We start from the raw sequence: 25,262 nt of genomic DNA, 5'->3' as shown, positions 1-25,262 counted from the left end.
ACACAGTGTTGCTCCTGTTTACAGGCAGTGTTTCCCAGAACTGCTGGTCAATCGTATGGGTTTTACTCTACCGTTAGTATTTCTGTTGGCTGTCATTAACGAAGTTGTGTGAAAGAGCCCAAACTGATTGGTCACGAGCAAAAAGAAGTAAATGTCAATGCAGCGGTTGGACAGCATGTAGAAAAGAGATAGATCAATAGAAAGAGAGTGGAAAACACCCTCTGAATTAGGTAGGCACTGGCTTGGATGGCAGTCTGGAAAAGATAATCTTGGTTTAGGATCTGGAAACAATAAAGTAATGCATCCAGATACTGAAGAAACCAGCTAACAGTTGCATAACTTCTGCTTGAGGACAAATGATGCAGGTGATGCAGACAATGCAGTGAAATTTTTATTCTGCACCTGTGAATTTCAGACATTTGCACATTCATTTTGAAATATCTGCTGAGATTTTTTTGTCCTCTTTATGAAAGAAACTTTGGGATAGACCTCATTTTTATTTCTGACTGTTGGAGTACAGTTTAAATAATGAATAAGTATAATTCAGGATGGTTTTGAATGTAGGTTAATCATCCTTTTATTAAAGTTAATATTTTATAGGTAAAATCACTGACAAAAATTATTTTTCTTTCTTTGTCTAAAGCTGCCCAGAGTGAGGAGCGGCTGTGTGCCTTTAAGGACCCGTATCAGCAGGACCATGGAATCAGTGAGAGCCGAATCTCTCAGGAGAATGGCACAATTTTGTGCATGAAAGGAAGTACCTGCTATGGACTTTGGGAAAAAACACGAGAAGGAGACATACATCTTGTAAAACAAGGTACGTAACATTTCAGTGTAAGTGTGATAGTTTTGCTACTCTTTTCACTTTTTTTGTGATCTAGCCTGCCAGCACAAAGATGCACAGCTGCAAAGCTAGACCTTTCATTTGTGTTGTACAAGTGTATAATTTTAAAGTTCCCATTTAGTAATTTTAAATGTGAACAGAAGGTTTGTTTGAAATAAATTCCTTTTACAAGAGACCAAAGAGATAAATGCACAGCTGAAGGAAAAAGCACTCAAATTGCTTGTTACTTAGGATGTCCAGAGGAAGATGACTTTATTGAATATCTCAGTATACAGGCCAGCTTGGATGGGGCTTTGAGCAACCTGGTATACTGGAAAGTGTCCTTGCCCATGGCAGGACTCGTGGAACTAGATGATCTTTAAGGTCCCTTCCAACAACCTAAACCATTCCATGATTTTATGTTTCTACATCTACTGATGTAATGATAAATTTAAAGTAAGTGTTTGATTAATTAAAAATGTGTATTCATATTGATTGGATGTTTACAAATGAAAACGCAGCTGTAGCATGAAAATGTCACATATAACTAACTGTCAATTTGCTGCTATTCTGCAGGGAGAGTGATGGTAGGGAGGCGTGAAGGGTCTTGCAGTTGCTGGAGATGTGTTTTGATTACCGTTCTCAGGGACTCTGCTCTTGGTTACTTGGATACAAGTAAATGTCATATAGGGCTGAATGAAAACGGGTATTTACAAACATCCTGTGCAGTTGTACTCAATGTTATTGTTTGATGTTTGATCTGGTAATCTGCTGATTAGGAGATCAAGATGGAGTCTTGACTGCTCACCTCTGCCCCCACACTGCCTCTTTCTCTCCCAGGCATTTGTTCATAAACGTCGTTTCGCTGCAGTCAACCATACTTGGGAAGGAACAGTTGCTGCAGGGAGAAGGGGTCTGCGTTAGCCAAGAAATAAGTTGTGATCCTTTAAAAGAGTCCAGTGATCTTGACAGTGAGGAAGGACAAAATTTTTAGTAATTTTGTAGAAAGCACCAAACTATAGATGCAGTCTTATGGCCTAGCTCTTAGGAGGGGACTAGGTCACACTTTCATCTAGACTGTGGGCCAGAGGGTCTTAATATTGTCTGTGGTATCAGAGAAATGGGGAATGGCATACTTCTGCATAGAAGGCTCAAGAATTCAGGTTTTTTCTTATTGAGTTTAACAGCTGGACACCTCTGATATTGGTCTTCACTGCTGCCCATATTTCTGCTTGTCTGTGGTAAATTCTGAAAGAAATTTTTCAGTTTTTGCTTTAAAAGGTGGTAGTGGAGTCAGACAAGCAAATTGTGATAACTTTATTCACACCACTCTAACATTCATTTACCTTATGTATGGATTTTAATAGGTGTGTTTAATTGTTCATGCAATAGAATTGGTTTTATGCCTCCTTTAAAAAGAATTCTTTAATTTGCCTCTTTTTACAGGTTGCTGGTCTCATATAGGAGACCCACAAGAGTGTCATTTTGAGGAGTGTATTGTTACAACCACCCCTTCCTTGATTCAAAATGGAACATACCGCTTCTGCTGCTGTAGTACAGACTTGTGTAATGTCAACTTCACAGAAAACTTTCCACCTCCTGACCCTACTGATACAACACCTTACAGTAAGTCAGATGTTTCTATCTCTTGTCATTCCATGGTTTAAATAATTTAGAGTAAGACCCTTCTTTCATGTAGCGTGTTGACCATGTCTGGATGCCAAACTGCTCTATCATTCCCCTCCTCAACAGGATGGGGGTGGGGAAGTCAAAAAACTCATGGATCAAGATAAAGGCAGTTGAATAAAAATATTGAAGGCCACACGCAGAAGCAAAGGAAAATGAAATATTTATTCTCTACTTTCCATCAGCAGGTGATGTCCAGCCACTTTCTGGGAATTAGATCTTCAGTACACGTAGTGGTTGCTCTGAAAGACAAATGTTATAATAAAGAATTCCCCACCCCCTTTCTCTTAGCTTCTATTGCTGAGCAGACAGCTCATTTTTGGTCAGTTTGGGTCAGCTGTCCTGGCTATGTCCCCTCCCAAGATCTTGCCCTACCCCCCACGTTGAGGGAGGTGTGTTGGAGAGACAGCCTTGACGCTGTGCCAGTACTTCTCAGCAGTAGCCATCATGCTGGTGCGTTATCAACACCTTTCTAGCTACCAGTACAAAACAAAGCACTATGAGGGCTGCTGTGGGGAAAATTAACTCCCATCTCACACAGACCCCATACATGTGGTACAGTAAAATGCAAAACCTGTGACCTCTCTATTTATATGCAACAGAAATGGCAAACAGAACAGAGTTTTTCCAGATGAAGTTTATCACATTTATATATTCCTTGGTGCTCTGCAAAGAACGAGTTAAATGCTTACAAGAGAATTGTTTGTATAGGCAGCCGCTGGGTGCAGATAACATTTTCCAAAATGGTCTCTAATCTTGGGTGCTTTGGTTTTTGGATGCTCAACTTTGGAAGCCCGTGGGGATATTCAGAAGGATTCAGACTTCTGTTAAAAACAGGCCAGTAAGTTCATTAAGATTATGGTACCTTTGAAAAGTCTGGCCTGTCTGTTCAGTCAGTGTTCAGATAGCTTGGAGCGGTAGAACTGGTCTTATATCAAGCTGTTGGGATTCTCTCCAACAGTCTTACAGTGCTTTGAAATCTGACTTCTTTCTGTTACATTTCTCTGGTAGAGATTAATTTAGGCATAATGTTCAAAGAGTAATACTTTGAGCAATGTAGTTTTCTTTCAGATTAGATTATCTGTTTATTTATTATAATATCAATATAGCATATGGATCATATGGATCATATGGATCCAAGTCAAGGGATCAGACCCCTTAACCTTCTATTACAGAAGCAAGATCATGACTATCAGACCACACTGTTATGCTGTGTTCCAAGAATTAAGAACATGTAAAGAAGCTGAGTTAGTAGCCTGATATAGACATTTGGACAGCCTTTTCTAAATAAGAATTGTGAAAGAGAAATTGAATAGAGGCAGGTATGTAAATGGAGGTACAACTGTTTCTGTATATCAAGAGCTCTTTATCAATGAAAAGTGCTTCGTGAAACGAAGATGTCTTCAATTAGATAGTGTTTACAGCTCTAGAATGCAAAAGGGATGGTTTATGTTTAGGAATGATATTGTTTGGATAATTCTTAAATTAGTGAAGATACCGATGCTTTCAAAATTAGCTGTAGGATGGAGTCTTTGTAAGCAATTTCAGTCAAAATGAGGGCTTGGCACGCTAAAAAAAACCAAAACAACTTTTTAACTGGGAAAGTGCATGTGGTATAAATGAGTAAAGAGAGTTTATGAGACACAGTGCCTTTTGGCTGATAATACTATTTGTAGAACCAGTAGAATCACCATTTAGAATCAGTATCTGAGCTCAGCACTGTGCAATACAGAACAGACTCTACTTGACTCTGGTAATAATCACCTGATTGGGCTCCCCAGATGTGACTGGAGTTAGTGCTGTGCAGGGGATTTAGACAGGAGGGGAAGAAGGCATAAAGATAACTACTTGTCCCTTTCTATTCCCCCAAAATAGGAAGACAAGGTTCCTACAAATGAATTGTGCTCATGCTTCTCTAAGGGTAGAACTTACAAGCTGAATTAATTTGGTTATTGGGTGATAAGATCTTCAAGTAGTTTTTAAGTGGAATTTTTAATACTGAAAGATCTAGCTTGACTTGCAAAGTGGTGGTGGTGGTATATTAAATTTGTAACACAGTCCTTAATTCACCCAGCTGTAATTGAGTGCTGCAGTGTACATTTCTACTGACTCAAACTGTTTTGTCTTATTGTGTCACCTTCCATTTTCATAATATGCAAATTTGGCTTTAGGCATAAGCGTAGGCAAAGTAGGTTGCTGCCTAGCACAGTTTTCTGTCTGCTTTGTCTAGGTTAAGAGATAGAAATTGGCCATTCCAGCAGCAAGGATGGCCTCATTTGCCACTCTGGTGTTTTCTTTCTAAAGCTCTACTACTGCTGCATCCAACAGAGATGGGGCTGCTCCTGGCAGTGTAAATCCCATACACCTGCAGCACTGTGGAGGTAAAAGCTCTTCTAGGAAGCTGGAAAAGTGAAAAAACAGGAAGGTTGTGGCACACAGGCCCTTGCAACATTACTGACTCCCGTTTCAGGCACTGGAGTCTCCATGGTCCCTTTCCCAGCCCTCTTGACTGCTTCTAGAATACATTTTGGTGCTGTAAGATTTTGTTTTGCCACCTCAACACTGAGGACAGAATTCTTGCTTTAGCAAAGTTCAATTTGTATGGAATTGTTGGGAAGCTTTGAATTACCTACCGGATATCTTACTTGGGCACTCTTCCAGCCTTTCTATTAAAGTTGTCAGAATGCTTTAAGGACATTAATAAGCTTAGCTGCACAGACTGCGGCAATCTGTATTACTATACCTTTTAGATTATTAAATCGAACAGGTCACAGTCATATGGGAAATCTCCTGCAGAAGGTTATTTCAGTATAGCCCATGAACTGTAAGAGCACTATTTAATCTATATTTTTGATAAGGCATTAAAAATGTTGTGCATTAAGTAGTTCTTGAATGACAGAAAGTGTATTTATGATCCTGTAATTTTCAAAGCAGGTATGACTAGTGTATGGTTAAATATATGAAGCTTGATCAATTCAGCCAACAGATAACTCAGTATTTGTAAATGTTTTTCTGCTGATTTCCAGTAAAATCACCCAGAATAAAAAGTTCCTGGATTAACAAGTAGAAATTTAGCTATAGTTTAAAAACTAACAGAATCTGAAAACACTACTGGTGAACTTAGTCAATTTAAAACTTAATTATTAAGGAAAATTGTAGGTGTTCTTTTAAAAGTGTTTCCTTGCAGCTATCTGGAAACACCAGAATACTGTTAGGCTCTTGAGCAAAATCCATCCAGAAAAATAATGGGGGATAAAAAAATTACTTTATATGATCTTTTGGTTCCATTTTTTTGGTAGGACAATTAACAGTGGTGTATTGAAAGATGTAGGTAGGCTATAAATGAGTCAAGAAGACTAGAAGTAGCTAATTAAGATCTTAATACATGGATATAACATTGGATATAACAAATCATTGTTGTCACAAAATTTAGCAAATCTCTTAGAATATTTCACTTAATTTTTATGTCTTTGTCTTTTAGGATGTCAAAAAGTGTTTCTCTCTCAACCGTATCTGTGTAGAATGGAATACCTTTGGTTTTTAGTTTATATTTGGTCAGGGCATAAATATAAAAATTATAAGTAAGTAAACAAAATAATATATATGTAGCAAAATATAAGTAACAAAAGTTGTATAAAAATGAAAAATAAGATTAAGGACAAACAGGTTCTTGAAGTCTTAAATTTAATCCTTACTGCTTCTTAATGTGCAGCTGGTAATTTAAAACAATCATATATCTGAGTAGTCATAATAGTCTTCTATCTTAAAGATAATCCAAGCAGATTTGAGTAGTTGTTAGTCCCTCCAGCTAGAATTCTGCAAATGCTGTAGGATGGGTGTAGTCTAGAGCCCACAGTCTGGAGGTATTAAAAAATTCAGATGGCTGTTTTCTGATGCCAGGAGAAGTAGAGGTTGGAGAATGGTGTTTATTTCAGATCTGAAGATTTGTCTGTGGAGATTGGAGCTACTGAAATGCAGAAGTTCAGAAACAACCTCCCATCCTCAACCTAAGCTTGCACTTTTGGAGAAAAATATAGTTTCTTAACCTTTGCTAAATCAATCATGGATAGATTCATTACTCTTCCATCTTCTGTTCTCACAAAAAAACTGACAAAAGTCCACCTTAACTTCAGCCAGTATGCGTATATACCCCTTAACCTGACCCAAAAAGGGCCAACTATGGCTTCCTGAGTAAATGTTCTGAGATGTGTGTTTACTCTGTTGGCTTTGTCAAATATTTATTTTGAGACCTGTTAAATATCTGCCTCTTACGTGTACAAGATGCTTCCTAAATTCTGAGAATGTTTTGAAGACAAATTCATTGGTTCTACAATTATTCATAATGGCTATTTAAATAGAATTTAAGTAGCTGAAGAGGTAAATGAAATTATCTCCCTCATTGGTCATAGATATATTACTGTAATGAAACATTCACGTTAAAATAACAACAAGATGAAAGCAACAAAGCCATTTAAAATTATTTTTTCCTCAAGGCTGCATTCCTGGCACTGCAAATAAATTAATCTTATGGCATCTGATTGTTAGCAACATATTCTTGTATGACAAGTGATGTATTTGCATGATATATGGAAAAAATCCCTGGCAGCAACAACTGAACATTACTGGTACATACTATTGTTGAAGTGATGTAGGGTTTTCTCCTCATAGCAACAAGTGGTGGCTGCAGTTTTTAGAGGATTTAGAAACTTATGTTAAATAAGAGTGCTGAGATTTGGATATAAAGAAACTGCCTCACACAGCGAAGGAAGTTGGTGTTTCTTTATTCTAAACCACTGATAGATGGGTTTAGCTTTCCGGTGTATCATCCTGGCCTTTCTTTGCCAGCCTTCTTGCTACGTATATAAAAGTCTGTCTTTAAGTGCTCACAGAATTCTGTGAGACTTTGAGGAAAGTTACCATTAAAAAGAAAAAAAGAGTAATTATTAACATATGTGGCTGGGTCAGGTTAATCAAGGTAGTAACTGGCAGTTTTTGTTTAACTATTGCTTTTGCGAGGCAGCAGTTAGACTCGTGTTGCTGTGTTCAGGTGGCCTAATTAACTCCCACTGGAAGATGGAGGTGGGACTGGTCCACACAAGCATTAAAACTTGTACCCTTGAAGAGATAGGGAGTCAGTCAGGCATATCTTCCCTTCAGTGAAGAGACAATGTTGTTAATTTATCTTCACTGTATTATAAAGCAGGGGAGAAAATATTAGGAGGGCTTTAATATCTCTTTAAAAAAAACAGTTTACTTTGAAACAGCTAAGTATTTGATGCAAGAGGATGATAAGTGTGCCTCCCAGGAAGTTATTTTAGGGCACTGCAGAAAATGAAGATGCTGAACTGCTGAAGGAGATACAGATGAATGTGCACAGAGATTTCTAAATACGTATCTCTGTTAAAAGGGATTATATGTGGAGCAGCTAATAAGAGGGGAACACCAAAAAGGGTGTTTTTATTGGGAATAATTCTTCAAAATACTGACATAATGATGAAATATTTTGGACTTTTGGCCAGCTTCTTCAACCTTAAGTTGCCTTTCTGTCTGAAATTTAATGCATATTTAAAGAAATTCTTGTAATATTTGGGTTTTTTCTGTTTATTTGGTTACAGGAAATGTAACTGTGGAGGGGGTTGTGACAGGGAGCACATTGCTACAAATAGGGGTAACATTTTGGAAATGTGTGCTAATTAAGGCTATTTATTGTGGTGGCTGAAGCTGAGGGAAAGGTGATAGTATTGTGGATTAATGTAGGGGAGAAAAAGTAGAAGTAGAGAGTTGTTGCAAGGAGCAAACAAAATATTAAAGCAATTACTACAGAAAGTTATCTAGAAATTCAAGTGAAAGCCTTAGTTTCTGTAGAATCAGTGGAAGGTTTTGCAAATTACCCAGAATAACTGGTAATGCTTGTTGAGTAATGTCAGTTCAGTGATTCTCATTAGAAATGGATATATCAAAAGCAGAATCTGTTGGTAGCAGCACTTAATGTTTTAATTTCTAAGACATCATAGTCTCCTGATACTACACTTGCATCTTTACTGAATTTAAAAGTAAAGCTTTGATGTGCAATTGGAGTTTGAATATGAAATGGTAGCTGTGAAGGCAGAGCCTACTTAGACAGAAAACTGTACATGTAAATTTTTTCTCTTACATTAATGTTTAATCAGGAAGATGGAATTATAATGTTTTACTTGCACTGAGATTGAAATGTTTGGAAATGTGGTTTGGTGCATAACAGAAATTTTAAAACAAAATGCTGAAAACTGTGTTAAATAAAATAAGAACAAACATATTTATGTGAAAAAGGAGAAACATTTCAAATATTATTTTTACCAAAAAACCCCCCTTGGTTTTTTATGAATACATTCTCTATTGCTTTGTCAAACTGCTGTTTGGAGCAGACTTGATAGGAGAGCCGTACAAGGTAACTGCAGAGCTGTGCCAGCAGAAATTAGTACTGTATTATGACCTGGAGGTCTGTGAATAAGGAAGGACCTTTGCAAAAGTCTTTTAAAGATCTGTTGGAATCTTACAAAAAACCTTTTTTGGATGCAAGGTGGAATTTTAATTTTTATATTGACATTGCAATAATGTGTTTGTGAAGTGCTAGAGCTGTAACTGCTCTTTGTTTCTGAGGGCTAAAAAAATTTTACTTTTGAGTCCTTGGAGATCTCAATTATTCAAGTAGATGTGAACATAACTTTTAGCTTATTAGTTTGATATAATTGTCTAATCTGCATGTTTGTCATTGTTGAAGCATCCTGCCTGTTTCTAGTACTACACAGCAAATATTTTATTCAAGTTTCAGGTCTAGAATGAAGAAAGGAAACATCCATTTTCTGAAATATATTCAGTGACTTTTGCCACCTTCAATAATAGTGAAAATGTACATTTTAAGCCAACTAGTATCTGTAAATAGGGGATTCACAGTTCTTGTATCATGTGCAGTTCTTGAGGCACTAATTTACATCTCTGCTGGAAATTATTTGCTTATGGTTAGTATGTTTTATGAACTTCTAAGAGTTTAAAGATCTGCAAATATCTTTGGGTAATACAAGTATAGTAAATAAGTTTTTTCCATTTACTGGGAATTCTGAGTATTGTCTGACTTTCATGCTGCTGTATGATATGTTCGGCATAATTAGCAGATACCTGTTGTGACAGTGCACATCGGAGCTTTATTGTGAATGCCTTAGACACAAGGCAAAAGTAGATAAGGGTTGTAAGAGTGGGACTCTTTCAGAATGCATTAGTGGGAAATTGGACTGTAAATAAAAAAGGTAGTAGATAAGGAATTGTTTTGCCTCATCTCAAGAACAGACAAGGATGCTGTACTTTTTATTTCTTTATTCAGGTGCTGCAATATGCAATGTAATGCACGTATAAGGTGTATACAATATCAACATTATTCTAAACAAATCCTACACTGCTATTTAACAAACCTAGATAATTTGAGAAATAGGTAGAAGTTCTCTGGAAGGCAGATTGACATATCAGTACGCTTTTGGCTTTCTCATGTAGTAGTAGTAATAGTCTTCTAATAGATATTTCACCCACCCCAAAAATTTTAAGGGTAGGTGCTGTAACTCTTAAGACTATGCCACCATGGAAGCATTTCTCCTTTGAGGACTTATGAATGTGGTTAGGTAACTCTTCTCAACAAAATATACCAACTGAATTAGCCAAGATACTGTACACTGTAGTCAGTACCAAGTGAAATTAAAACACTGTTTATGTTTTGTGAATCTTTTACTTGTCTATGTCCCTGTGCTTTTTCAAACAACATTTATTTGCTCATCAGCTTTGTTGATATCTCCCTCTCCCTGTCATGACATGCTAAAGGCTTCTTGCAGTGAGGGGGAATGGCAGAAGTGGCTGCACACAGGCTCCTCTGCTGCTGCAGCTCCTGACAGAGGGCATTAGCTTCAAAATGCTCAACTGGATCTCCCTGAGCAGGCTGGAGCTGCTGGGCTTGCTGAGAACGTTGTTCCTCGTAATCTCCTTTCTCCTGCAATGTTACCCTCATAGTGTTCTTTATAGTTAGCATGGCTCTACTCTGGTTTTCTTTAACAATGTTGAAATGAATGGAGAATAAAAGGAGCAATAACTCTGCAAAGTTTGGTTGTGAAGCACTGCTAGGTGCTGCCAGCTACTACTAAAAAATTCCCATGTCCACTCCGTCACTGGTTTTGTCTGTCCCCAGTACAGTTATGGTGTGAAGGGTCTTTGCAGACTACTGACAGAGTAAGAGACAGACTTGGAGTTGTAACCGGTCACTTATAAATATTGGGTCTCTTATTGGCTGCTCAGTACTATTAAGCTCATCTGTGCAGAATAGTGTTTAGATCATGGAAAACCTTTCATGTCTTTATCTTACTCCTTAATTAGACATTTTCAATAAGCTTCTGCCCTGTGTGCGAAGTTTGCTGACAAAAATCTGATACTATACCATGGTTTTGTCCAGTACATTTTATCCCCTTGATTTTGGAACTGATCCAATTTAGAAAGAAAGCTATAGGTTTTTGGTGTTTGACGTACACTTAGAATATGCCCCAGCCCCCTGTTAGCCCAGCTGCTTTGCAGTCCTACCTGAGCTGCCTCCATAGCTCAACATGATAGAACTCGGCCTCCTCACAGGAGACTGAAAGTCCAGACAGATGATTAAAAGATGTTGGCTCAACAGAGTCACTGTTCCATTTTGAGCCTTTTTCAGTAAAATTTTTTTCTTTGTCTGGAAAATGTTGTGATCCTGAAAATCCAGTACATTCCTTAACGTTGATTTCTGGCTCCTTTCTTTATGATCTAGCCTACAACGCATCTTCAGAGAGGACACTATCTGGAGGTAAAACACTAATGGTATTTCAGTCTGGCACAATCTTAGGAGCTGTAGTAACACATTTGATTTTTAACAATGTCATAAGTTGTTTCTAAGAACACTTGTATTACTTTAGACAAAGCATTAAAACGGCTGAGATTATGTCAGTTAGATGTCAGGTGACTCCTGCAGAGGCTGGTGCAGAGCAGGCTATGGGCAGAGAGAGCTGCATGCCCCCAACCCAGGGAGCAAAAGCTGTGGGGCAGCACCATGCTGGCCCGTATGCTGGGCTGGGTCTGGCTTGCAGGTGCTGCAGTCAAAGCCTGAACTCAGGACTGTCTGTACTTATCTTTGTATATACACACTAAATGATCTTTATGTGATTTGATTTCTTTTTGTTACTTTTACAACTGTGCTTTTGGAGCATCTATTGAGATAAAAAAGGTTAGGAGCTGTATGTGATACAAGCTATAGTTTATCTCTCTCCATGTAGATGGATATTGGGGATCAGGGTTTTAAATTTGTTTTCCTTACGAAGAAAGGCTTATGTCCTTTTTATTAATAAAGCAAATAGCAAATTCAGGTACATGCCTCAGGTGTTGAATTGTGAACCTGTGACTAACTCTGTAATTCTGAATGCGATGTTTTGTAACTGGGCATCTAGCTCCTGTCTTGTGTCATCCTGGCTATAGATGTCTCCATTATTTGTGAAGAACTGAGCTGCTGGGGCTGTTTTGAAGTCACAGAGATCTGAGGTGATCTTTTGAATTTCTGGCTAACAGAAACCATGTGCTTGAAAAACAAAGGGTTCACAGAACATCCAGGGGAACCTGTGCAGACAGGAAAGTGTCGCATCAGTGTGCTCCTGGACATGTTACTCCTGATTATACACCAATTGCAGGTTTTTTCAAAGCCATCATTTTCAAGACCAAATAACTCCTATTGTTGCTGTCCAAAGAGGAGATGATGACAGCACATTCACTAAAATCTTGGTGAAGATTCCCATCTGGTCGGGGATGTCAAGGGCAACAAAAAAAGCTTTTACAGGTATGTTGGTGATAAAAGGAAGACTAGGGAAAATGTGGGCCCTCTCGAAGGGAAAGGGAGAATGGAGGGATATGAAGAAGGCTGAGGTACTCAACAGCTTTTTTGCTTCAGTCTTCATTGGCAAGGGCTCCAGCCACACTGCCCCAAGTCACACAAGGTAAAGGTGGTGACTGGGAGAAGGAAGAACTGTCCACTGTGGGAGAACATCTGATTTAAGACCATCTAAGGAACATGAAGGTGCCCAAGTCTATGGGACCTGATGAGATGCATCTGTGGGTCCTTAGGGAACTTCTCCATCATATTTGAGAAGTCGAGGCAGTCCAGTGAAGTTTCTGCTGACTGGAAAAGAGGAAACAACCCCCATTTTTAAAAAGGGAAAAAAGTAAGACCCAGGGGACTACAAGCCAGTCAGTGTCACCTCTGTGCCCAGCAAGATCATGGAGCAGATCCTCCTGGAAACTGTTCAAGGGCACATGGAAAATAAAGAGGTGATTGGTAACCCCCAACATGGCTTCAGTAAGGGCAAATCATGCCAGACAAATTTGGTGGCCTTCTATGACAGGGTTACAGCACTGGTGGATAAGGGAAGAGCAGCTGACATCATTTACCTGGACTTGTGCAAAGCTTTTGACACTGTCTTGCATGACATCCTTGTCTCTAAATTGGAAAGACTTGAATTTGACAGATGGACCACTTGGTGGATAAGGAATTGTCTGAATGGTTGCACAGAAGGAGCTCAACAGCTCAATGTCCCAGTGGAGAGTGGTAACGAGTGACGTTCCTCAGAGGTTGGTGCTGGGACCGGCGCTGTTTAACATCTTTGTTGGCAACATGGACAGTGGGATTGAGTGCACCCTCAGCAGTTTGCTGATGACACTGAGCTGTGTGGTGCGGTTGACACTCTGAAGGGAAGGGATGTGCCATCCAGAGGGACCTGGACAGGCTGGAGAGGTGGGACCGTGCAAACCTCATGGAGTTCAGCAAGGCCAAGGGCAAGGTCCTGCACATGGGTCGGGGCAATCCCAAGCACAAATCCAGGGTGGGCAGAGAATGGATTGAGAGCAGCCCTGAGGAGAATGACTTGGGGGTACTAGTGGATGGAAAACTGACTGTGAGCCAGCAATGTGCGCTCACGGCCCAGAAAGCCAACCCTGTCCTGGGCTGCATCAAGAGCAGTGTGGCCAGCAGGGCGAGGGAGGGGATTCTCCCCCTCTACTCCACTCTCATGAGACCCCACCTGCAGTGCTGTGTCCAGCTCTGGGGTCCCCACACAAAAAGGACATGGGTCTGCTTGAGTGGGCCCAGAGGAGGCCACAAAAGTGATCAAGGGCTGGAGCACCTCCCCTGTGAGGACAGGCTGAGAGAGTTGGGGGTGTTCAGCCCAGAGAAGAGAAGGCTCTGGGGAGACCCTATAGTGGCCTTCCAGTGCTGAAAGGGGCTACAGGAGAGATGGGGAGGGACTCTGCATCAGGGGGTGTAGGGATAGGATGAGGGATAACGGTTTTAAATGGGAAGAGGGTAGATGTGGATTAGGTATAAAGAAGAAATTCTTCCCTGTGAGGGTGGTGGGACACTGGCACAGGTTTCCCAGAGCAGCTGTGGCTGCCCCCTCCCTGGCAGGGTTCAAGGCCAGGTTGGACGGGGCTGTGAGCAACCTGGGCGAGTGGAAGGGGTCCCTGCCCATGGCAGGGGGGTGGGAACTGGATGATTTTTAAGGTCCCTTTCAACCCAAACTGTTCTATTTGATGATATGATTCAATGAATGTAATTGTACTATTGAAAGGCCTTCAAGCAAACAGAGATTTTGATGCCAAAATTTGTTTACAGCTGTGTTGATTATATAACCAAGAAAACTTACTGTTAATAGAGCAGGTTAGGGTGAGGGGAATTATTGAAAATGTTGTAATCATATTTCAATTTTGTTCTCTTTCCATGATAGGTTTGGGAATGTTCCTTATGTTTCAAAATACCTCTTGTTGATGTATACCATTCATTATTACTATTTTTACTCGTTTTTATTTAACAAATAAAATGAACAGTGCTGTGTTGCTATGGACACTAATATGTAAGCATTGGAGCTGGGAGATGGAGTGTTTTGTCTGGTTTTGTGTGTGACAGACTTTCCCTTGTTGCACTTCTCATTAGGTCTGAATTTATGATAGGAAATCTGACTTTTAGTGCCAGCTGTTAGAAATCTGCAGTATATTTTAATTATATATATTATCTTTTTTTAGCTTTTATGCTTTCAGTATCAAGAACAGGTATGGATATTTCTAAATCATGAACATCATCAGATTTGTGTAGACAGGCTATACGTTTCTTTCTCAGAAGTCTGTTTTGATTATCAGTATTTTATTTGGGGTTAATGAGATATTTATTCTGTAACACAGTTGATAATTTGAAAGAAAACAGTATATTCATTAGTCTTAACATCTAACTTATACGTTTTACTTTATTTCAGTTAATTTGTGTAGTATGCTTCCATACAAAATTGATTCATGGAAGAGGATTTGCAATGTCTAAAGTATGGTATGTCTAAAGGGGAGAAGTTAGAAATTCAGTCTCTTAAGAGCAGGGAGAGATATTGAAAGAGGGAAGTGTGAAGACTTTCTACTGTCTTTTTTCTTGTGCCTTAGCTTTTTTTTTTTTTTTCTTGTTTTAGAGTAAAAAGAGAGATTTGACGTTTTCTTGAGAGGTCTGAGGAAGGACTGTATATGAGTTTGTGATCCAGTTCTTTTAAATTCCTTTGAAGGTTCCAGTGAGGTAGATTCAGTGTTTCAGCACTACGGTTTTATGCATTTATTTTAAAGTTTTAGCCGAAAAAATATTGCATATATGTTTCTTGGTATTAGGCCAATTATTTCCTAAAAGTTTCTGAAGTATCTGTGGATGATATTAAACAGCTTTTGACTTTGGCCTGGATTTTTACCTTCCTTTAGACTGGCAGCATAAAGCTCATTTAGAAACTGCAGGCCTGTAAATATTTTCTTAGACTAGCAAAAATTTCCTTGTTACAGATGTTCATATTGGCTTCAAAACTATATATACTCTGAGCAATAATAAGGTATCCTTGCGTTCTGTATAAAAGTACTTCTCACTTTTGTAACACTTGGGCAGGAAATAGGAGTGTTGGAGCTGTAGCAGTAAAAGTGATTTTTTTTCCTCTGCCATATCAAAATATTTCCATTTATCTTTGAGTGATGGTTCAGAGCCCTGTCTCTTGATCTGATCACAAACTGCTTTCATGTATCTGAAGGAAAATATGGCTGATACATGCTCTAGACAGCTGGACCATCTGTATGGAGCCACTAGGATCGTTGTTGCTTGGTCATAGTTCTGTTGTTTCCACTAAAGCATTAAATCACTCTAAAACTTAACTCCCACATCTAGTGATGTGGGATGCAGAAATAGAACTTTAAACCCTGACAAATGAGTACAAATGTTATAAAACACAATTACAGTTTTTATATATATGTCCCTTCGACATGGGAGGTTTTACTGTTAAAAAAAAAAACAAAACAAAAACCAACCAAAAAAACCCAACAAAACACCACACACAGAAAAAAACCCAAAACCTAAAACCACCTTCCCAACAAAAAAACCCAGACAAAATAATCCCCAAGGGTAGTTGAAATACCCACATTCACACCAACATGAACTCCTGAAAGGTCGACCTCTAAACTGCAGCAAATACAAATTGGTTATAACTGCTGTTCTGTTTTTCTCCATTTCTATTCTCTGAGAATAATTGCTGTAAGGCAAAATGGATGATGCTAACTGAGCCATGGTGAATTACACTTAGCAATGTTCTTCCTTTGAATGTAGGTCCAGATACTGCTGCTCCTCAATGGTGTGGGAAAGCAGAGAAAACCTGGTGATATAAAGCACGGAAAACCACCAGAAGCCAGTGATAGATGAACACACAGAAAATGTTTAAACTTTTTTTTTTTTTTTTTAATGACCCCGAAGAGTAACTCGAGCTTTTCCGTCATCATCAGCACTGTCAGCAGATCAATCGTGCAGTTGTTAGCCGTGCAGATGAAGCTGGGAAGTGTCCACCACCACACGTAGGGTGGGGTGTGTGGAGCGCTGTACACACCTATGTTAGGCACTCCCAGCTGCAGAGCCATTCATAGCATCATCGGAGTAAACTAAAAATGTGTGTGGGTGAAATAAATATAGGCCATAAACCAAAAGCATTACACATCTCCTGAGTGCTGTGCCAGGAGCTCTGGGAGGGATGCTGTCCACAGGCCTCGCAGCTTTTGCAGACAATGCTTGTACAGCCACACTTGCAATGAGAGAGTGCCAAGGAAGGTGTGGGCTAACCCTGATCAGCTTTGGAGGGTTAAATAAGAGATTTCTTCTGTCCGGCCCTAAAAAAATTGTGTGTAATGGCAGTGGGAGACAGTACATCAAGGGAGAGGTTTTAAACCAATTTGAGATTTCAACTGTATAGCTCAGGTACGCTAACATATTTTTTTCCTGTTTTTATACAGATTGGTTAAATGGATTTTTTAAAAAAAAAACCTTGTTATTATTTTAATTAAAACAGAAAACACCAAGCTCTACTGTCGGGAGAAAGTTTTCATAATAGTCTTAGGTTGTTAGATATCTGTTACGAAGACAATAATAATTAAATTTTGCTAATGTGGAAAACTCATAAATTGTGAATCCATAATTTTACTGAATATTCCAGAATAAACCAAGTGAAATAAGGTACCAAAAATATCAGTCTGAATAGATTTTCCCAACTCTGCTGAACCTGATCCTAGACTGAGCTACTGTGTAGTATTATAGTCTGTAGTAGACTACACAGAGCAGGGAGTGGAGGTGAGCACAGTCCAGCATTTAATTTAGGAAGAGTCTGTCTGTGTGGTCACCATGTTATGTGTGCTGTGGAACAGGGATTTTCTATAGTGTGGTGGAGCGTAGCACTAAACATTTAACTAGCTGAATTCATGTGTCACCTAAATGTTCATCAAAGGCATGTTCATTTTATGCCTGCACACTTACATGCTAACTTATCAGTGAGTTGGTAGGTAGGCATAAACTACCAAGGTAAATTTGGAGATGTTTCTAACAGCTTTTAGTCATTAGCAGTTTCTGTTGAAGCAGAACCTGATGAATAGCCTATCACGTTCACTTGTCACAGTGATGCCAGAAGCATGTCATTAATTTAATCATTGCATTAATGTATTTGTAATCATTGCAATGGGTTATGTCAGTAGCAGTGTCTTATTCCCACAAGTGCCATTGGCATGATGATGGCCTGTGTTATGATGGAGGTTTTCCCATTGATTCTAGATTATTATAAAATGAAATAGTTACCAGGTAGGTGCTCTTAGCTGCAAATTTTTGCTTGTAGAGAAGCAAATATGTACTTGCAAGTGCCTTTTGAACATTGAATATCAGTTTACCATGATAAAGGAACCATCTTTTAATTGTTTGGTAGAAATGTGCTCAAGTAATTAACAATTTGCTACATTATTGAAGTGAACTGGGCTCCTGACAGGAGTTTTCTGTATTTGCAATCTTACAGCAAAGGGAAATTTAGGAGGAAAAATAGAAAGTGTATTTTGTAAGCATCATAGAAATCATAGAACACTTGGATTTCCTTTTTGAAAGCATAGACTAGGTAACAGAACTAATCTAAAACACTAATAGGGCAACACCTGCTCAGAGGCATAACAGATGTGATTACTTGTGAATTGTTAGATGGGATAAGCAAGGGAAAAAACCAAAAAACCCCAACCACCAAACCATAGTGCAGCCTGAAAGTTCATTGAAATCTTCATTTCGATTGGTAATCATAAATTTTCATTTTCGTCCTGGTTAGGTATTTTCACTTCAGTGGAGCTTATAGGATTGCATATTTGTAAACCTGATTTCTTTTAAGAGAAGTGTGAGAACGATGGGCAAAAAATTTCAGAAGACTAGTGACTAGGGGTGTCTTAAATTTTGGGCGACCAAACAATTATATATTAAAAGTGGGCAAGTTTCACAGTGTCTTTGCTGGAATCTAGAAATGCTTTGATGGTGTTCATTTGGGAACCAGAAGAGTAATTTGAAAACCTTGGCTATGACTGCTTGTATTTTGTGATGTGTTAAAGCAGGAACACCTGTCAGGAAGGAGTCAGTCTCAAATTTATTCTGTTGTTTCACAGAAAAGGTTTCTATTTTTTTAATGGGACTTGAAGTTTTTGCCATTCATTTAACAGGATTTCATCGTACACTCAGGATTTGAGTAAATCAGATTGACAGAAGCCTTCTTTATGTTTTAAAAGGCTGCTTTCCCCATTCTAATTTCTACAGTATTTGTGTAAATAAAGTGTCTTGTGAAGGTATCAATTTCAGTCTTACAGTTTTAATTTTACTGTGTCATTAAAACAGCTGAGACCAATAATCAGGGCTGTGACAACTTCTGGGAGTGATTTAAGAAAATTTATTATATAATTACATTGAAAGTATGTTTAAAGTAGAACAGTTAGAGAATCTGCATCATTCAATATGTGTTTTATTCAATCTGTGAAATTAATCTAGCAACAACGCAGTGTTCCAACATCATTAGCAAATTGGCTCTATAGGATTATGAAATGTCTCCCTGTGACCTATTCAGATTTGTGTTGAAATATTTATTCCCGGTTTGAAACAAGTTTGTTACTGTAGGGCAGACCAAATGTGTTATACAAGCGAAGTCAGCTGTATTTCTCATATACCTGCGGTGTAACACAAGTAGATAGCTTTGATACCAGCTTTGATTGATGTATATTTGTTTTGGCAGGGGTGTTGCCTTAGATATTGTCCTTCCTCCCCTCCCGTGGTCTTCCCTGTTGGCTTTTGTACCCAGTTCCCTGCTCAGCATAACCGCAGTTGTACAGAACAGCTGTCAGGGCACCGCTGGGCTGGAACAGGCACCTGGGAGTAGGAGGCAAGGGATGCTTGAGCTGGCACTTGTGCTGCGAGGAATGAACATCAAACGATGCCTGTATTTCATCTGAAATCAAGTACTTAGATCTGTAGAAGGATTTTGCATATGTGCAAACTAAGGATTACTATTTATCATTATTGTCTTTTTCATCTTCATGTTATTTTGAAATAATCAGAATAACCTTTGAAGTTAGGGAACGTACTGTTTTTCCCATTATATAACTGGCTAACATAAAGCACAAAGAAACAAAGTAACCTGCCTGAGATGAGGCTATTCTATATCAGAGCCAGAAACAGAACCTGAATTTCTCTTTGCTTTATATTTAATGTTCTGGAAAATTTTTCTTTCATTTAGGAAAAAAAAAAAACATTTACACATACCTAACATGCATTTGTGTGCCTTCATACAAGATGCAGTTATCTGTTTGAAGAAGGTTATGCCAGCTGATGCCTTGGAAACAGAAGCTGTGTGTCAGTGGAGACTATTGATCTTGCTGAGGTCCTCCTGAGGTTAAATCCTTTTCTCTTCACTGGGCCATTCTTACTGTTTCAGCTTCTACCCTTCTGGCCCTGCCTCTGTCTCCTCCTGACTTCTTTGTTGGGCTTGTCAGGTTTCCATGGCTTTTTCTGTCCTTAATTTGCTTCTGCTTAAGCATGTCCCCAAATAGCTGTGTACCGTATCTGTGAAGCATCTTTGAGAAGGAGGTTCTTCCTGCCCAGAAGCCAGCTGAATCTCCATTTAGCCAGGCTAGGGATAGAGGAAAACAGCCGTTGCCAAGCCTTGCAGCTGGGGAGGAGAAATGGCTTTCAGCAGGAACTAGAAGTAGTTCAGCTGCGCCGCTGGCCTCCTCCGCTCACTGGTGTGGACACAGGGGATTGCAGCAGCAGGAGAGCAGCGTATTCAGTGATGGTGCTGAGCCGGATGGGACCTGAACCAGGAATGGGAGTGAGAGAGAGAGATACCAAGAGTCACTGATGCTGACTGAATGAGAGTGCCTAAGGTCTTGAGGAAAAGAAGGGAAGATACTGCTCACTGTGTTCCTCAGGGACCCTGGAGCGAGACAGGAGGGGGATTTTTGCCTGGCCGCACGCAGCCTCCCGCTTTCTGCTTCATCACTCGGTTCCTTCTACCAGTAATTTCGTATGAGAAATACCTGGTAAGATCAACCAGCATGATATTAGAGGGTGGAGAAATGTAATGATTATTGTTATCTTAAAAGTTATAGAAGATTTAAAAATACTTTTTAAGTCCTAAAAAGAGAATCTGGTAAAAGTTAGAATTCCATGGCTGTGTAGAAAAGATAACTGGGAGAAACAGGAGAGTATGAGGGAGGATTAATGAGAAAATGGGACGTGTACTTTCATGTTAGACTTTGTCCTTCTAAACCATGATAGGAAGAGCTGGAGCAGATGCATACCTTTTGGAATACCACAGGTGTTATGTGCATTGGCATTAGCCAGAAAAACACAAATTTAGTAACCATGAATGTTTCTAAAATGTCAGACAGGTTTAACTCACAGCTCTGTAGCATGTGCCTTCAAATGTAAAATTACAAACCCTTTTACATACAAGAGTGTATGCTATACTGAGTTGTACTGAAAGTATAGAAAATGTTCTTGAATTAAAGCAGGAAGAGGTAAGTTTTAGTACTAAAATACTTGCTACACTTGAAGATTACAGTATTAAGCTGATTTAGGACATTAGATCCAAAGTACTAGGACCTAAACGAGAAGTGTAATGAAAGATTTTGTCCGAACTCATTCCCACCCTATCTATTTGTATCAATATTGGGTTTTTACTTGAGGAGGTTAGTTGACTAAAGCTGTGCTATAATTCAGATTTCATTGCATGTTAAGGGAAATAATTTTGGAATAAACACCCCATACAATCATGTCCATTAAATCATTTTTTCGTTGCCTGTTGCTAAGTTTGACAGGAAAAAAATATTCCTGAACCTCAGCCAGAGGTGTGCAGCTTTATTGACAGGACATTAGTCCTCCGTGTACCTGCCTGTACAGGAGCACTGCAGCGAGCAGCGCGGAGCTGGCAGCGGGCGGCCACAGCATCACGCCTCTGCGCCGCGGCTGGCTCTGCTGGCTGTGAACAGACACCCAGGGAGCGCCTGCTTCGGCAGGCCCAGCTGCCCCACACTGCTTGGGCTTGGCTCAGCCTTCCCACTGAGGAAATTGCTGGCAGAGGAGGGCAAAACCAATTGATAGGCAGTGTTCCTGGGCTTTGGAGTTCTTGAAGACAGGAAAAATGCAGGCACATGGGATCAGAGTTGCCTTTTCTAAGAGATTTTAGGGGTTTTGTTTGATTTCTCACCCATGTGTTTTGATGTCGTTTTTTGGGCTCCATTTTGTAGTGCCCGGGAACATTACAAACATTAAATATTTAGCTGTTGAGCCTGTTGGATTTAAAATAACTTGAAATAGCTTTAAAGAGGCATTCTGAAGTACTCTTTTTATTTTATTTTTTTTCCCCCCATTGCAGCACATCCATTTTTTTGTCCAGTGTTTTTACAGAGGCCGAAAGAGTGCCATTAGGTTAAAGTCAACGTTACCATTTGGTTTGATGAGGAAGTCCCATTGGTCCAAGATCAATATAAGGGGGTAATGTAATTTTTTTCCCAGCCTTTTTATTAAAAAAACATTTTTCTGGCTATTTTATTTCAATATTGAAGATGTCCCCAGTATGTGGTTAAGGGCACAAACTACCTTTCCATTAAGCTTGAAGGCAAGGTTGAGGTGTACTCAAATGCAGTTTGCCTATAGAAGCAAGGTATTTCTTTTATCTCTGTAGTGAACAAATATTTATCAATATATAGGGAACTTCAGAAATATAATCTAAATTTGATTTTATTTTTGAATTGCTATTTATTTTACATACATCATGATTATAGGGGTCTATTCAGTAGTGTTAGAAATTACACTGAAGATGCCTGAACTCACAGAAGAAAAGGCAGAAAGAGAAGTAGTGTTGGGTTTTTATCAGCTCAAGAATTACTTCTGTACAAATGTGACAAGCTGCTAATTCACTTCTCTGTATCTAGTCATCAAAGAAAGAGCTATTAGGGATTGCATAAGCCACTTCTCTGCCAAAGAAATTACCACACATGCCTAATTTTTAAGTTTCATGTGTCAATGCAGCCTTCAGTTTTCAAAACAAGGTGAATCTAATACCTACAGCCTGGCTCTGGATCAGGTGCTTGGTGGCAGCCTACCCCAGAGGAGGACAGAGGCGTCGGGAGCAATTCTGCCTCGGACTGCCTGGCTGCAGGCAGGAGCAGCGCGGGAGCCCTCCTCCTCCAGACAAAGCCCAGAAAGCTCAAATCCAAACTCCGTCTCCTGACAGCACATTTTTAAAGGGAGATCTGTCCACTGAAACTCTGCCATTATGAATGACTGGCTTCTTGCTGTAGCAGTATTCCTCTGGAGCATGTTACGGAAAGTAAATTTTACAGCCCAAGCTGTATGATGTTTTGAGGTGTTCTCTGAGGAGACAGATGGGTCTGTGATGCATTGTTGCCAGGTTGTGATGTTACTGCAAGTCTCATGAGAGTCTGGTGCTTTCTTACAGCCCAGGATTCATACAGCAATGTGATTGTGTGAAAAATTAATTAAAATTTTAGCTCTCCTGATGTGGAGAAAAACATGAGAAGATGCACCAAGTCCTTTAGGACACTTCATTACAATAGGTATATAGGATTATATATAAAAAGTTAAAATCAGTCAAATATAATGATGCTAAGTGCAAAATGGAAACATATTGATGACTATTTAAATCTTTTCTTCAAATAATGGAATGATTGGAACTAAGTGCAGATTTTCTGCTTCATCGAAGCCTGTAGACTAGAAACCAGGGATTTTTTCTTAAGTCCACGGAAAAGAGTTATTTTCAGTTATGAAAGAAAATTGCTTTAAGGTTACTGCTTGTTAGGGTTGTTTTATTAAAGAATGTTGCACCATCTCCCACAAAAAATACAGTTCTTGTGCTTTTCATCGGTGTGAGGACTGAATGCTCAGTCCTCCTCCCATAGAAGTTTTCTTGTTCACTTCATTGTGCATTCAGGTGCCTCCAAAAATTGTATCTGAAAGAGTGTTCCTTACTTAAATTTGGTTTAAGTACTGAAGGTAGTCATGTTGATAGGTATCAGATCTTTACATTTTATACTACCTTATTACAACATTTGGGCATGGATTTTAATTTTATTAATAATTTGTCAGGAGCTTGCAGAAGGATGCAGCCTCACTTCAAATGTACAGGCTCATAAATCAGAATTAGGATAATAATTGTTTTAAAATGTGCACCTACAAAAGCTTAGGCAAACAGCAAAAGTTGTTTACGAAATGCTATTTTTTGCCTTTCATTGTTCTCAGCTATGCATGGCTTTAATGGAAAACTGGCAATAGCTCCTGCTGGGGTTCAGTGTAAGGGTTTGTAGAATATAACTTTAAGCTATTCCAACCTTGTAGTTCCAGTTTAACTAAAAATGTAAATTTAAACGCATTTAGTTAAATTGATATAGAAGGCTGTGTGATTGGGATTCTTGTTTGCATATATGAAAGTCTGACCTATGTCCATAAGGCTACTAACCTATTTCTTTATTACAAGTTCTTTGCATTTTTTTTCTTTCACATTTTCTTCCCTGCACTGATGAATTTAAGATTTTCTTAAAATAGCTTGGTTTGTTTTGATGTAGTGTGTATATTGAAGGCTTTCTTGTAATTTGCTCTAGCGTGATGAAGACAACTTTCTTGCTGTGGGACAGTGGATCAGGAATGAGGTAGTGGTCAGTTGGTTGGAAAAAAATGCTGATTACTGTCCAGACAAGAGGAGAAAAAAAGACCTGATGAGGTGTTTTGGTTTGGTTGGAATGCGCTGTTAGAATCCAGTGAGGGATGAGGGCTTATTTTACACCTCCTAGGGCATGTTTGATATAAGCTATGTGTAGACAGAACAGATAAACAGATTGTGATTGAGAACTGTGGGCCTTTGGAAAAGATTGCTAATTTCATGTTTTTTCAAAGGACTGAGATCTTAGTGCTGTCACGAAAGTTGTGCAGGGTCAGTGTGAAAAGAATTGCGACTTTGAAAGCAAGTAGAATAATTATACTTGAAAAAGTCTCTTTTCCAATCTGCAGAACATATTTGCAGTCATCTGCAGCTGAAGGCCGTATTGCCCCCACACTTCAGCCTTCCATCTCACACTGTGTTGGTGACTGAACCGTAAGGTTTCCCTCATGCTTCTGATCTCATCCTCAGTATCATTCACATTCCTTAATGGAAAAGCAACTTCTGCAACAGATCGGCAGTGAACATATTGAATCTATCACATCAAAGAAATAGTTGTAGGATGGCGTGAAGATTCTGCTGCTTTTAAAGTGATCTATATGGGCAGATCTTTGAGTCCCTGTGTAATTTTACTGACTTTGATCAGAGTCCGCACAGCTATAGTTGTTTTGAAGAATCAGATGTTACTGTTGGGCTGTGAAGGTTAAAGGATGGTGTTTTCATTATTTGTGGGAGACTAACATTGCTACTTACTTGGTCATGTGGCAATTTAAACAAATATTAATATTTTGGTACCTATCAGCTGTAAGACCACTTGGCTTCTAATATACTGATACTAGCAATTCTGTGGGAACGTAGGTAATTATTCTTAAAACTAATTTTCATTATATAGAATAATTGTATGTTTCTCTAAAATGTTTTTATACAATGCTTATCTAAACTTAAATACACACATATTTTCTAGAATTATTTACTACTGTGTGACAGACACACAGCTGTGAGTCATTTAGATGAAGAGTAGGCAGTTTTCTAAAAATGGAATGAAAAGCTTTAATAGCAATATAGAGATCTGGTGGAAATTTGTGTGCAAATGTCCTTTATTACATGATCACCCCCATATAAATATATAGCACTGAAACAACATTTCAGAGCCAAAGGTTTCA

At 39.0% G+C, this 25,262-nt stretch overlaps 1 protein-coding gene across 4 annotated transcripts in view; it reads left to right on the top strand.

Annotated features, from left to right (window-relative positions):
- BMPR2 (bone morphogenetic protein receptor type 2) overlaps positions 1-25,262 on the top strand; it is a 114,827-nt gene that overhangs the window by 56,383 nt on the left and 33,182 nt on the right. For all 4 annotated transcript variants that reach the window (XM_026853307.1, XM_026853308.1, XM_026853311.1 and 1 more), the window contains exons 2-3: positions 644-817; positions 2,270-2,449. In XM_026853307.1, the coding sequence (XP_026709108.1) occupies positions 644-817; positions 2,270-2,449 (354 nt within the window). The remainder of the gene's footprint in view (positions 1-643; positions 818-2,269; positions 2,450-25,262) is intronic.

This window comes from Athene cunicularia (genome assembly GCF_003259725.1).
Source record: "Athene cunicularia isolate RWA chromosome 7 unlocalized genomic scaffold, athCun1 chr7_part2, whole genome shotgun sequence".
NCBI classification, from domain to species: domain Eukaryota; kingdom Metazoa; phylum Chordata; class Aves; order Strigiformes; family Strigidae; genus Athene; species Athene cunicularia.
This window is presented reverse-complemented; position numbering and strand designations above follow the sequence as displayed.